Below are 15,459 nucleotides of genomic sequence, written 5' to 3'. Positions count from 1 at the left end.
CAGAATATGTATAATCTATTGGTGTTCGAAAATATGTATGTTCTATTGGTGTGCGAGAATATGTATGTTCTGGTATGTGAGAATATGTATGTTCTATATTGGTATACAAGAATACGTATGTTCTATATTGGTATGTGAGAATATGTATGTTCTATTGGTATACAAGAATATGTATGTTCTATTGGTATACAAGAATATGTATGTTCTATTGGTATACAAGAATATGTATGTTATATTGGTATACTATATATACCAGTAATAATAACTGGATAATTGGATTGTGTGTAATAACCATGCATTATACAGAATTTTACTGTATGTGTGTGCATAGTACCAATGTATGAGCAGATGTACGCGTGGTGTTATGTATACATATATGTTGTGAAGATGTGACAATGTACATGTATCATTGTATTGAACAAAAAAAATATCATAGAAATTTTACAAAATTTATCTAAAAATGAATATTGTTTGTAGTTCTGTAGTAAAAATGCAGAAGGTTACACATCAGGCTAAACTTTGATAGTAAAGCTAAATCAAGGGCTGTAACTCTCTCTATTATACAGATTGGGGCTCATGAAATAGTTGTAACTCCCTATATATACAGAGTGGCGCCGGGGCTCATGAACCAATGTCCCCAGGCAACATTTTGCCATTCTCTTGGTTCTCACATACAAGTTGGCAGTTGTAAGCGACACAGTATTAGCAAACACACATTTACAATAATGGTAGTATACACAAGTCTGGGTGAACCTAAGGCATTGTATGCAAATTTTGCAATTGTAGGTGAAATAGCTTGCCATGTTCCAGAAAGCAATCAACTGACAAGTGATTGAGCTGGCCCTATACAGGGAATCCCCTCCTGGAATATCAATGGGGAACAAACACTGTAGTATACATGAGTGTTTCAATCAAATAATGTTAAAGATGTTTTCAACTTTACTTTTTCATGTTTGTTTTCATTCATGCTAATATTTTTCATGCTAGGTACAAATTCACAAGCGCCATATCCTACAAATCACAACTCCAAAATACACCTTGTATCACATAACAACAAGATCCATAACACTGACCTAGTCTGCACTCTCACCAGCTACATTTGTATATGAACATCTCAGGATAAATGTGTCTACTTTGATTCTGTAATAAATTCAAAACTAAATTATTTTAACAGTGAAATGTTATTAATATAAATTTAACAAATATACAACAAATCATATATCTAGTATAGATTTAAGATATTTGATTATCACAGACATAAACGCCTTTTGTAAATTTGAGGGTGTTCTACCAGCATTGTGTAATTAATTAATTGCACATTTATAACCATGAAACACTGAGTTACTGAGTTATCTCCCCTTACCAAACCAGTCAATAAAGTACATACCGTATACATAAAAAAAAATTAAATTTACTACATGATGTATGTTGTATGAATTAAGAAGGATTTTGTGGATATCTATATGTTCTCTGGTGGGTTCAAAATCTCCAGACATACATGTATTCACATACAATGTGCATATCATGATCAGCTGATTAACACAAATTAAAGAAAGTACATAATTATAAAGATTCACATACAAAGAGAGTGTACTTCAACATCTGAGTTCAAATAATCAGTAAAAAAGAGATTTTCAAAATAAACAGAAATTATGAAACGGTGCCATCATAATAAGGTGGCCTTCATTGATCTGAGACACAAAAAATTTATCTACTTCAGTAGACACTTCAGAAATTTGATATTAAGGTGGGAAGTCAATGATGAGTATACGGTTATACACAACTTTGTGTATATGCATAAAAACAAGGTATCTAGTCATATGTTCACATATAAATACAAATGTAATAAAAAATATTTTTATATAATCATAAAATAATCAAACGATAAAATTTGTTCTTTGAGGCATTTTATATGTATTTTCTACTGGACAAAGATTTTTACACCTGTAGACTACTTTACTTTTTATGTGGATTACCAACAGGAGACATTGTATTTCTAGTAAAACAAAAGTTATATAGGAAGGTACCACACCTCAACATATGATATATTTATATATATGTATATGTGTACAATGTATTTATATATTAAAATATTACTAGCAATTACTGGACCCAGACAACCTTGGACATCTAGGTACACTACATACACACTTGGATATTGACAGTTGTATGATATGTTTATTTTTAAATTTATGCAACAGACACCTAGCAATGTCAACATATATATATACAGCTTGACCATCAATGTTGTACAGATAATTTGATGGAGAATTTAGATTAACATTTGAATGTCTATATTTCTACCATTGGTACATTTGTATTATCAACATAAATACAACAAAAAATTGTCACTAATAACAAACATGTTGCATATGTGTGGAGACATTTGGCAGAAGAAGGGTAAGTTCTTATCTTCAGGACAAAGAAATTCCCCACCAAACCTTTTATTAGATCTGACAGTCACACACATCTCCTCTGGTTGGACTTTCACTGTGTGACACTCTGGATTTGATTGATAATTAATGTACAGTGTCAGAGAGTAAGAAGCAGTGCATATAAAACACAAGAGACCAAGAGGACCTGTACCAATCACCTAGATATTTTAGTTAATGTGGCTAAACGCTTCCCTTTGGACCCAAATGACCTTGACCTTTGATCCAGTGACTTTGATCTTTGGTCAGTTACTCTTTAATTAATTCTGATTAACAACACATTAACTAATGAAAATATATAAAACTTGATCTTGACTTTTTGGCCTAATGACCTTGACCTTTTGACCTTGTTTTTTTTTTACCTCGGTATTTATTTTTGTGAACTGAACTTCTTGATCAAATTTCATGTAAATCAGTCAATAAATAGTATAGTTAAAAGTGAGAAACTAAGTTCGTGGATGTACAGACAGACTGACGGATGGGCAGATGCCACGGACGGCGTAATTATATGTAAGCTCACTTTAATCCTTCGGATCAGGTGAGCTAAAACCAACATACACAACAGTAAACGACTGCCACATAAAAAAAACTTCAAATGATTTAAAACTAAATCCTGAAATGAGTATTAACGGTGGGATCACATAAATTCGAAAAAATCAAAGTGTGAATCTCTCTCAAAACAAAAGTATGTCAATTAATTAGTATACATATCTTCATTACTGTACCTGCAGTAAAAGTTTATATTTGGAATTTTAATCTAATTCAAAATCACCATCTTGTGGAAGTTGATCATACTCAACATCGTTGTAAGCTGGCAGAAGTCTTCGCCTTGTTGATGCCTCTGTAGTACCGTAAGACATACCGTCCATTTCTATACTGTCTTCACTGCGTAAAGGCATAAATCCATTTTGTGAGACAGATGCCTTGCTGCACCTGGATGCTAACAGCTGCATCACTATGAATAGTACTGTACAGAAAACACTGAGAATCAATACCACATACATCAGGTACATCTTGTTGATTTTGTCAATTGTATATCCCGTGGCAACAGGAATTATCATCTGCCCCAGGGCAGAGCCAGTCACTAGCACTGCAGTTGACTTGCCTGTCATTCGGAAATATTGTTCTGTCCAAGCGAGACCCGTGGGGAAAATGGATGACATCCCCAATCCAAGGAATAATGTTCCTAGCCAGAGAATAAAACTATACTTCTTTACAACAAAGCTCAGCATTGTGGCCCCTCCAATGACCAGAAGGAGATCAATTATCAGCATGCAGTGTGGCTTACAACACCCAGCTATGAAGATTGAAAATCCCCGCCCAGCAGCCAGGGAGCCCCAGAATATGGCAGTTACAATGGCCCCTTGATTCTTATTCCAATCCATGTACTCTACAGTGAAGGTCATGATGAGCCCGCCATAGGTCGTTTCCATGCCGATGTAGGACAGGAAGAACAGAAACATGACAAGGAGTATGATAAATCGTACACAGGTATTTTGAACATAGTTTTCCTTCTCCCTCTGGGCCACAAGGTCGAGATCTCCCTTCCCCTTGTCATAACAGAACAGAAGCAGGAAGATGACAGCGTTAACCAGGAGTAGTGCTGCTATGATGGTATAAGAGAACTGAATCTTGGACATGTTTTTAACTGACTGCACCACAGAATTAAACATATCTCCAACTGTTTGTGGTTTAATGGCTGTGCTGGTCTCCAAGGATACAGTAGTGACGTCTGACATATTGGACTGACTGGCATTGGACGATTCCTGTGTGTCTATATGTAGATTACTTTCACTTACTCCAATACAAGCGAAACAATCCATATCAATGGTTGTTGAGGTTGGTTTGGGAGTTGTTGTAATTGGTTTCGGAGTGGTAATTGGTTTCGGAGTTGTAATTGGTTTCGGAGTTGTAGTTGGCTTTGGAGTTGTAGTTGGCTTTGGAGTTGTAGTTAGCTTTGGAGTTGAGGTTGGTTTAGGAGTTGTAGTTGTTGGTTTTGGAGTTGTAGTTGTTGGTTTTGGAGTTGTAGTTGGATTCAGAGTTGTAGTTGATTTAGAAGTTGCAGTTGGAGTAGTAAGTGGCAAGGAAGTGATAGGTGTTGATTCACTGGTGTTACTATAATCAGATGTGATGTTTGTGACACTATCATTCAAAGAATTCTCATCACCCTGATTCACTGTAGTCAGAGTTAAGGTGGTGTTTGACTTCTCCACCGCTGGTGATGGCGTTGGTGGGGCAGGATTACCATCTTTTTCACCAGTATCAGTTAAATCATCTTTGTTTTTATTTGCATAATTGCCATCAGCATAATACGGATTTAGGAATCCATCATTAGCATTTGGCTTCACAACCTTCAATGTGGTAGTAGTAGGAGCTAAGGTTGTCACACTCACATTTATCTCTGTGGAAATGTTTAGGGACATCTCAAAACTTGAAGACCCATTCACTGAATCTGTCACATTTTGAACACTTTTTAAATCGTCACGTTTAATTCTAAGAGAAGAATTGTTGTTGATCATTAATTTCCATAACTGGCTGCCGTCTGTGATAGGATTTGTTGTGTTAGAAAGGGCGACTTCGTGGAGAAAAGGCTGGGACAATAGCGGTGCAATAAAAGCTCCTATTCCAAAGGCAAAGTGCATGGCTTGTATATATGGCGAGCTTCTCTTACCCCAGATTCTCACACATAGAGCATTCCCACCTGTGGATGATTTAAGTAAAACCATTTATAACAAGTTTATCAAAGATAATTTTATCTGTCTTCTAAGATTTAACGAAGATCAAGCATAAAAAATGATCCCTAAAATCTAATTTATTGTAATTTGGATACAATAATCTTGATCTCAAAATGGTCTGATCTTAGATGCATTAAAAGATGTTTTTTTCAAGGTTTTAGGTGTTTCAGAAGAAGTTCTTTGTGGAATTTTAAGAAGTTTGAAGCCAACACAAGCCCCGACTCCTATCATGAAGCAAGCTAAAATAGAAATACTAAACTTCAACTCAACCATTTTGTTTTCTGGATCAGACTAGAAATCAGAGGGTCACATAACTAAGACCCAAGGGACACCTTCCTGTGATGTTTGGGACACAGGGGGTACACTGGGGGTACACTGGGGGTACACTGGGGGTACACTGGGGGTACACGGGGGGGTACACAGGGGGTACACAGGGGTACACGGGGGGGTACACAGGGGTACACAGGGGGTACACAGGGGGTACACAGGGGGTACACGGGGGTACAAAGGGGGCGGGGGTACAAAGGGGGGTACACGGGGGTACAAAGGGGGTACACAGGGGTACACAGGGGGTACACAGGGGTACACGGGGAGGGGGGGGGGGGGCTCAAATTTTAGTTGCCATGGCGTCTTAAATTCACCATTGGCGACCAGTTATTAACTGTTAAGGTGCCTGCATGGCCACTAAAATAAATTGTGTAAATTTGCGATTTGGTTAATACATCATTGTATTTCAAAGGTTAACATTGAAGTCAACACTAAAATGACATTCACAGTTGAAAAAGTTACAGAGAGATGTTATACTGATCTAAAGAATTAAAAGACTTTATTTAAATGTAAGACAACTTGGCCGGGCGACTAACTTTACCAATTAGCATCTAGATTTTTGACTTAGTAGCCAAATAGGCCACCTGGTGAAAATATCCACTTTGAGCCCAGCTGTGCATAATAAGGTGTACATCCAGGAATATATCTTAATTGCGAAACTGATTACCAAGGAAGCTGTTGAAATATTCAATACATTAGTTAGAACTCATTTAATACAATAACAAGTTTTTTTCTTGCAAAATAAGATACAGAGATTACAATGCCTACCTGTATCCAGCACCCCCATAGCGATGCCCTGAAGGGAGAACATCACGGCCAGAACTACGATTGTCAGTGCCCAGGGAATCACACAGGTTGCTAAGGACGCCAGGAACAGAGTCACACACAGCAACAGTTGTTTGTCAAATATGTCAAACAGGAATCCTCCAACAAGGGCTCCCAACAGGTAGCCAACGGAGCGGGCTGTGAACACCAAGGCCATGTGTGTGGTGTCAGTCTGAACACGTTCTCCCAGGTCTATTAGAGTAGGGCCAGGAATGGCAATACACAGACCCTGTCACAACAAATCAAAGTTTAGATTTTAAAAAAATATTCAAATGAGTAACACAACATCTATCATAATGACGATAATCTCTATTTTCTCACGTAAAATTTATTTTTCTCTAGTTTTAACAAGTTTTCTCTTAATCATCTAACTGACATACGACGAAATATGATTGAAATGTTTTCTGATCAGTCACATGACTGAACATACATTTGTAACTAACTAAGATCACTGAAGAACCTACAAATGAATATCTTTTTTCAGAAACTGGGATAACAGTTAAACTTATGCAAATATCTTATTTTTCTCATCAAACTTAAAATTGTTTATGCATAGCTAAGGTCAAAAGGATCCTACATAAGAAATATGAGAAAGATCACTGCAGTTTACTTCTTGAGAATTATTAATTTAGCAATATAAATGTTCAACTGTCAAAATGACAATATGCCAGCCATTTTATTAGTCTAAATATTAAGCATTCTCAACAATAGCCAATGGAGAACCTACAGTTCTTGAGAAGTAGAAATGAAAATAACAAGAGATCCCAGACGGATCTTGGCAGCCACCACTGAATGCTCCATATCAGTCAAATGACATAGTGATCTTCTCTCTTCTTTTCCCTTCTTTCACTCTTACTGGTACTTCAAAACATTTCATAACTATATAACACGATATAGCAGAAGCAACCTGCAACTATCACAATCCAAGATGGCCATACTCTTTGCCATCCATTTATTTCTTACAATCAGACTTGCATGCAAAACTGGAGACCAAGGATAACCTCTATATTCAAATTTGAGAAAGACCCATAATGGCCATTTAGTACTGTTAGAAATTGTTAATGAAGTTTCAATTGTCAAAATAGAAGATGGCTGCCTGTTAGCCATGCTGTTGTCAGATTGGTCCAATACAAGAATATGCATAACTTGGGATTATGGGTAACCAACAAATGAAAATTGAGAACTAGCTATAACAAACTTCAATTGACAAAATCCAAGATGGCCACCTGTCAGCCATGTTGTTTTTTTATCAGTCCCAAAATGCAATATGCACAACTAGGGACCAGGGGGAATATGAAATTTGAGAAAGATCCCTTGTGTACCTTCCGAGAACTAGCAGTAACTACCTTCAATTGTCAAAATCCAAGACTGTCGCCTGTTGGCCATTGTTCTCTGATCAGTCCCAAAATGCAATATGCACAACAAGTGACCAAGGGAACCCTACATATGAAATTTGAGAAAAATCCTTTCAGTAAGTTTTGAGAACTAGCAGTAACAAACTTCTATTGTCAAAATCCAAGATGGCCGCCTGTCTGCCATGTTGATTTTCGATCGGTCGCAAAATGCAATATGTAAAACAAGGGGCCAAGGGGCACTTCCATATGAAATTTAAGAAAGATCCCTTAAGTACTTTCTGAGAAATAGCAATAACAAAAATCGTTTACGGAGGGAGGGAGGGCAATTTGAATAGCCCACCATGTGATGATAGATGACTTAAAACTGTCAACTCAAGAAATGGCTCTCTCAGTTTTTTGTTGTTTTTTTTCCAAATCAATCTTAAAATTGTGAACATGAGAAATTAGGGACTAAGAGGAATCCAGTTTTTGGTTTCCGGTTTTCTCCAACGGTAAGACCCCTCGCATGCTTCAATCTGGGGCAACAAGTGTGATTAATAAAAGTTTATATAACTTGTTCTCAATTGTCGTAAAATAAATAAAGTTCACAAGAGGAATCCAAAATCTTTCAGTATCCCAGAATAAATAGTGACAACAAGAATTCTTTAAGGATAGCTGGAAAGAGTTAGATAACTGAATGACAGACTATGGGAAAAAGAAAATATGAATAGCCAACATCTGATGATGGAAGTTTAATACTTCTTGTATATTGAAATACAACATTGAAGGAGGTCAATATTGGGTGGCCTCATCAGGACTCCAGGTACACTGTTAGTATTGAGCTCTACCTGAACACAAAAAACTTACAGAACTGAAAAATAACAATGACAGATACACAAACTTACCAAGCTGAAGAATGCCAATGACAGACAGAGTATTTTGATGATACTCTGACACCATACTGATGACCTTGACCTCTTCTGCTTGTTGTCAAGGAGGCCCGCCTCATCAAATGTGACTTCCTCTTCTTCCATATCTTGCATCATGATTGGTAATTTTTTTTCGCTAATTGATACAGCTGTAACTCTTACTTTTTAACTCTATCAACGAGATTTCATCTGAAACAAAAGTGGAATATTGTGTAGATTTAATTACAAACATGTAGCTACAGATCTAGATTAGAGCACTTATCAAATACAAGTACATCATAGCAGTCTCTTAACATGCGAGGGACGGAGGGAAGCCCATATGGATATATGAGGTTATGTCACAACCTCAGTTGATATGTCACATCCTCAGTTGATATGTCACATCCTCAGTGGATATGTCAAACCCTCAGTGGATATGTCACACCCTCAGTGGATATGTCACACCCTCAGTAGATATGTCAAACCCTCAGTGGATATGTCACACCCTCAGTGGATATGTCACACCCTCAGTTGATATGTCACATCCTCAGTGGATATGCCACACTCTCAGTGGATATGTCAAACCCTCAGTGGATATGTCACACCCTCAGTGGATATGTCACACCCTCAGTGGATATGTCACACCCTCAGTTGATATGTCACATCCTCAGTGGATATGCCACACTCTCAGTGGATATGTCAAACCCTCAGTGGATATGTCACACCCTCAGTGGATGTGTCACACCCTCAGTGGATATGTCACTCACTGGATATGTCACACCCTCAGTGGATGTATCACACTCTCAGTGGATATGTCACACCCTCAGTGGATGTATCACACCCTCAGTGGATGTGTCACACCCTCAGTGGATGTGTCACTCAGTGGATATGTCACACCCTCAGTGGATATGTCACACCCTCAGTAGATATGTCACACCCTCAGTGGATATGTCAAACCCTCAGTGGATATGTCACACCCTCAGTGGATGTGTCACAACCTCAGAGGATATGTCACTCACTGGATATGTCACACCCTCAGTGGATGTATCACACTCTCAGTGGATATGTCACACCCTCAGTGGATGTATCACACCCTCAGTGGATGTGTCACACCCTCAGTGGATGTGTCACTCAGTGGATATGTCACACCCTCAGTGGATATGTCACACCCTCAGTAGATATGTCACACCCTCAGTGGATATGTCACAACCTCAGTGGATATGTCACAACCTCAGTGGATATGTCACACCCTCAGTGGATGTGTCACATCCTCAGTGGATATGTCACACCCACAGTGGATATGTCACACCCTAAGTAGATATGTCACACCCTCAGTGGATATGTCACACTCAGTGGATGTGGCACACCCTCAGTGGATATGTCACACCCTCAGTAGATATGTCACACTCAGCGGATGTGTCACACCCTCAGTGGATAAGTCACACACTCAGTGGATATGTCACTCAGTGGATGTGGCACACCCTCAGTGGATGTGGCACACTCTCAGTGGATATGTCACACTCTCAGTGGATATGTCACACCCTCAGTGGATATGTCACACTCTCAGTGGATATGTCACACTCTCAGTGGATGTGGCACACCCTCAGTGGATATGTCACACTCTCAGTGGATGTGTTGCACCCTCAGTGGATGTATCACACTCCCAGTGGATGTGTCACACCCTCAGTGGATGTGTCACACCCTCAGTAGATATGTCACACCCTCAGTGGATAAGTCACACTCTCAGTGGATATGTCACACCCTCAGTGGATATGTCACACCCTCAGTGGATGTGTCACACCCTCAGTAGATATGTCACCCCCTCAGTGGATAAGTCACACTCTCAGTGGATATGTCACACCCTCAGTGGATATGTCACACCCTCAGTGGATGTGTCACACCCTCAGTGGATATGCCACACTCTCAGTGGATGTGTCACACCCTCAGTGGATGTGTCACACCCTCAGTGGATATGTCACACCCTAAGTAGATGTGGCACACCCTCAGTGGATATGGCACACTCAGTGGATGTGTCGCACCCTCAGTGGATGTGGCACACCCTCAGTGGATATGGCACACTCTCAGTGGATATGTCACTCTCTCAGTGGATGTGTCACACTCTCAGTGGATGTGTCACACTCTCAGTGGATGTGTCATTCAGTGGATATGGCACACTCTCAGTGGATGTGTTACACCCTCAGTGGATATGTCACACTCTCAGTGGATGTGTCACACTCTCAGTGGATGTGTCACAACCTCAGTGGATATGTCACACTCTCAGGGTTGTGCTCTGGGGATGTAAAGCACCAATTTCCCAGAAAAAAACCTCCTCAAAGAGTGATCATGAGGGACCAGTGAGTGAAGCTGACATGATCAGTGATAGTGACAGCTAATTACAAGACAGAGAAAAAAGTCATGTACGTCAAATTAATCCTGTATTCCAATAATATGACTAACGAATAGGTAAGTGAAAAAATTCAGATGTCAGAACCATTGTGTTCTTAACCACTCGACCACCGCGACCTCTGAAACAAAAGGGAGAGAACAAATGGTACGTAGGTGTAAGATCAGAGAAACAGAAAAAATGTACAAAACCAAAAACATGGATTAGAAGTAAACTTGCACTAGAAGTACCAAAGTATAAGATAGAACTTACAACCAACCCTTATTCCTGTAGAATAAAACTTCAAAATCAGAAGCTAAGAGTTATAGAAGACTCCGGAGCAGAGGTATCATTAATGAACAGACAAGTTTATAAAGCCTAAAGAGCAAATTAAACTCATAAAAAGTACAGTCAATTTACAGCTGTAAATGGCAAAGTTATACAAGTCGATGGAATGATTAGCATTATGTTTGCCATAGGCAAGGTAAAATGTAAACACTCTGTCTTTGTAGTAGCAGGCATTAATATAAACATTATCCCAGGGCAAGACTGGCTGATCAAACAAGGCATAAGATTGTATTTTGACTTATAGGCTACCTATGGGTAAAAAAGACAAATGTTCTGCTAGAAGATGATATCCACGTGGTCTCTCTTGTCAGACTGATTACCAAAACACTTACCACCAAAATACTTAAAACTCAAACAGCCCATTTATGCAAAGGAAGGTTTAAAGCAAATACTGGGTTCCCAGGTTCAGGTCTGTTTTAAATATCAGCCATTAATAAAGGGGAAATTAAAGTCAACAACCGTGAGGTGCCAAATTTGTTGTCAATTATACTAACAAAACTTTCCAATTGAAAAAGGCTATTATTATTACCAACTTGAAGGTAAATTCATTAGAGGAACGAAGTGAAGCCACCACTAATGCATGTAAAGCTGGGGCGCTTGAGGCTACAGGTCTGGTAAAAATACAAGTTACATGCCAGGGAAAAATCCTAGTGAAATCCAAGACAATTGACAAATTATTACAGGCAGGATTCTTTAGTAGCATACCCCTTATTTAGTGATAGTTGATACAACAGAGAATTTGTGCTGACATAAGTGCCCTTACAAAATAACACTCTCTTATCCACTGCCATTGATAGATGACATTCTGGATTTGTTAGGGACACAAAATATTTCACAACCTTAGACTTAAAATCAGGTTATGGGAGCCATTCCATGCTGCCTTTCCAAATTTAACTAAAACAGAACTTTATAAAAAAAACTTGAGGAAATCAAAAAATACCAATGACTCAACTGTCAAAGAATCACTTAGGGCTGTAACTACTGACACCATTATTGGGTATGATAGACATGGGACTAAGGAGGTTTTACTTATTATATTTAGTTATGAGATATGAGTTGGGGAGGTTATGTAGGGTCAATTAGCCATAAGAGAGTGAAAAGGTCAGGTAAGCCAATCACTGAACCACACATTGAAATGGTGCCACCGACGAGAAAGAGGGAAGACGATGATGGCAGTCCATGTCCAAGCAAGCATTGTAATTGTGATAAGATTTGCATGAAGATTGAGATTGATCGACCTGGAAACAAATTTTCTACTTTCAGTAACAGTGACCTTAGACCTTTGTATATGAAAGTAATCCCATGACCTTGACCTTTGACCTTCGGACATGAAAATCAATCCAAAACAATCACTTGTGTTAAGGAGATCTGCATGAAGCTCGAGTTTGATCAGCCCGAGGGAACTCAAGTTATTGCACAGAAACAAATTTCCTATTATTTCAGTAACAATGACCTTGACTTTTGACCTTCAGATCTCAAAAGCAATCCCAAGCAAGCAATTGTGAAAAGGAAGATCTGAATGAAGTTAGAGTTTGATTTGCTTAAAGACACTTGAGTTATCACACAAGACACCTACGCAGATGTCAACTTTTTGCAGATGATGTTATCCGAATGTTCAAGTTAATAACTTGCATAGACAAACTTAGTCATAAAGGTCAAAAGATTTAAATCAAAACATCTAGCTAGAACAAGGGGTCACAACAAGAAATTGGAAAATCAATGTGCACGGTTAAACATCAGGAAACATTTCTTTGAAGTTTGAGTTAAGGCGTCTGGAACAGCTCTAAAGAATGTGTTGTGGATGCAGGCACATTAAATGGTTTTAAATCTGCCTTGAACTACCATTGGAGAGATCTTGAAGTAAAGTTCAACCAAAGTTACTACCATACAAATTAAGTTGCACAGGAACTGTATATATTTATACAGTGTGTATAATTTTAATTCAAATGTTGTAATAGTTAGACATTAAAGAGGGGCAGTATATAATGATAAAACACAAAATCAATATGCTGTATTAATTTCCAAGAAAAGAAATTAAGGAGCTCCACGAGAGTGCACAGTAACAAAATCAAGGAGGTCCAGAAACATACAGCTCATGAAAGACGAATGACCGATATAAACTGTCCATGCACAGACGTGCCAAAAATATTACATTAATTTTTTGCTATATATACATTCAGGGATTTTGACAAATTTTCAAGGGATTTTCATGACTTTGTTATTTAATGGAATTTATTGAAGTTTTACAAACATGTAGAAGTTTATTTGCTCATTCCTGAAATAATATTTGTATAATTTTCAGCAGCAGAGAGCAAAAGATATTGCACATTGCACTCTTGGAATTTTAGAAATGGCATGATTAAGTAAGATTAAAGAACAAAACAACATCACACGACTGTTCTGTATCTGGATCATAACCAGCAACGTCTGAAGGATATTTTGCTGACTGCACACATGCAGCATGTAATTATTAAAAAATGATGTGTCAAAAGAAGTTTGTTTTTAAAACTAAATACACAAGTATCTGTCTATATCTGTTTGGGTGAGGCCAATCTCGTCTTGAAGATATCGAAGGAATGTATGGTGGTGTCTAGATCTGGAGGGAGGCTGTTCCATAACAAGACTAGTACTGTCCTTGGGAAAAAAGGAATATTTGTAAATATTTGTAAGATTATACTAAGAAACAGCATTAGTGATTTCGGGTGACAATTATGGCTGCATGTGAGTCATGGGCTGATACGAATCTGGAATGGTAATTAGTTGTTTAATCACTTTGTAGAATAGAATGGGGCTGATTCCTAGGTATGGTGTTTCAGTAGATCCCCTCCTAGTGCATAGATATTGGCAAACTAATATTTCCTGGCAAGTATAACTGTCATGGAGTTACTGTTACACTTCTTGGTATTTAAGGCCATGGCATCTGCCACTTCACTGACCACTCATGTAAGGAATCAAGATAATTCTGGAGTTACTCCTGATCATGGGAGTGTTTATCTCGCGATACAGGAGCTTGTGACAGTCATCGGCTAGCATACGGATGGTGTATGTACAGTAGGTTGTCCACAATGTTGTCTGTGTAAAGCAGTAACTGGACTGGGCCTATATATGTTCCTTTTGGTACCCCGGATAGGACATCTGCTGTTTCTGAAACTTCATTATCGAGCACCACTTGTTTAGTTCTCTTCTTCGAAAAACCTTGGATCCACATGATCTTATCTTGGTTCAGTGCGTAGTGGTGCAGTTTGCCTGGTGAGGAGACTTTGATGGGGGACTTTATTAACGGTCTTAGTCAAATACGATCATGTCAACCTGATTGTACTTGAATTTTCCAAGGCCTTTGGTAAATTCCCCCATCGAAGACCCATCACTAAATTGCACCTGTTACACTGCATAATTAGATTTGTCTAGTTCGGGAAAATTAAGACCAGGGTAAAAGTATGCAAGAATGCCAGACGAAAGAGCTAGCAATTGTTTAAGAAAATCAATTAAAAAACGATATCATAAAAAACAATTGAAAATTTGTCACAAAGCACGAGGTTTCTATGTCTTTTCTGGTACTATACTGTCAGCAACTGTTACTGTAAGTACAGTGTCGAACTATATTCCGTGACCGAATACGTTTTGCACGCCACTATACCCACCAAATCGATGTCCCGTCTAAATTCAAAGCTATGAACATCAATAATTAAATAGCAATCACACACATTAACAGACGACGAAATCGTCATAATGTTTACTTACTTATACGTAACTTGTTTACCTTCTAACCTGGGCTTGTTGACTGCAGAGACTGACAGCTCACCGTGTGTCACGTTAGATCATGGTCAGCCAAAAGCTTCATTATCTAGAACACACACGTTGTGACATGTCACAAGCGTTATGAATACGTTGATGAGTCCTCATATCATTGCAAAAATACATTTTGTTGTTAAAGTAATTCTGCTAATTTTAAGTAACAATAGATAAAATAATAGCTAATTGAGAAGTATTTCATACACATGTCAAACATGTAAAACATAATCTAACGATGCAACAACAATAAACCAAATGAAACGAAGAATTGGCGTGCTTACCATTACAGAATTGAATCGCTACGCTCGTGTTTGCGATGAATTCCAGATGGGATATATGGCATATCAAAGTGTAAAATACATAAAACGAAAAAGA

At 38.3% G+C, this 15,459-nt stretch overlaps 1 protein-coding gene across 1 annotated transcript; it reads right to left on the bottom strand.

Moving 5' to 3' along the window:
• Window positions 1–2,765: 2,765 nt before the first annotated feature.
• Window positions 2,766–15,096, bottom strand: LOC117336023 (sodium-dependent glucose transporter 1-like). Its single transcript, XM_033896349.1, has 4 exons — window positions 15,034–15,096; window positions 8,559–8,771; window positions 6,263–6,548; window positions 2,766–5,133 (listed from the first exon to the last, which is right to left on the bottom strand). The coding sequence occupies exons 2-4, from the start codon at window positions 8,697–8,699 to the stop codon at window positions 3,185–3,187; spliced, it is 2,376 nt and encodes a 791-aa protein (XP_033752240.1). The 5' UTR covers window positions 8,700–8,771; window positions 15,034–15,096; the 3' UTR covers window positions 2,766–3,184.
• Between the last annotated feature and the right edge of the window lie 363 nt (window positions 15,097–15,459).

Source organism: Pecten maximus, chromosome 10 (assembly GCF_902652985.1).
Source record: "Pecten maximus chromosome 10, xPecMax1.1, whole genome shotgun sequence".
Taxonomy (NCBI): Eukaryota; Metazoa; Mollusca; class Bivalvia; order Pectinida; family Pectinidae; genus Pecten; species Pecten maximus.
Note: the sequence above shows the minus strand (reverse complement) of the source record. Positions and strands in the feature narration are given on the sequence as shown.

What these genes read in the sequence shown, in the direction of transcription:
- LOC117336023 (XM_033896349.1), bottom strand. Translation starts at nt 8,699, where the DNA reads ATGATGCAAGATATGGAAGAAGAGGAAGTCACATTTGATGAGGCGGGC. An exon ending in CATTGGCATTCTTCAGCTTG is followed by an intron (nt 6,549 to 8,558) that starts GTAAGTTTGTGT and finishes TTGTTGTGACAG; the next exon opens with GGTCTGTGTATTGCCATTCC. An exon ending in TATGGGGGTGCTGGATACAG is followed by an intron (nt 5,134 to 6,262) that starts GTAGGCATTGTA and finishes AATCATCCACAG; the next exon opens with GTGGGAATGCTCTATGTGTG.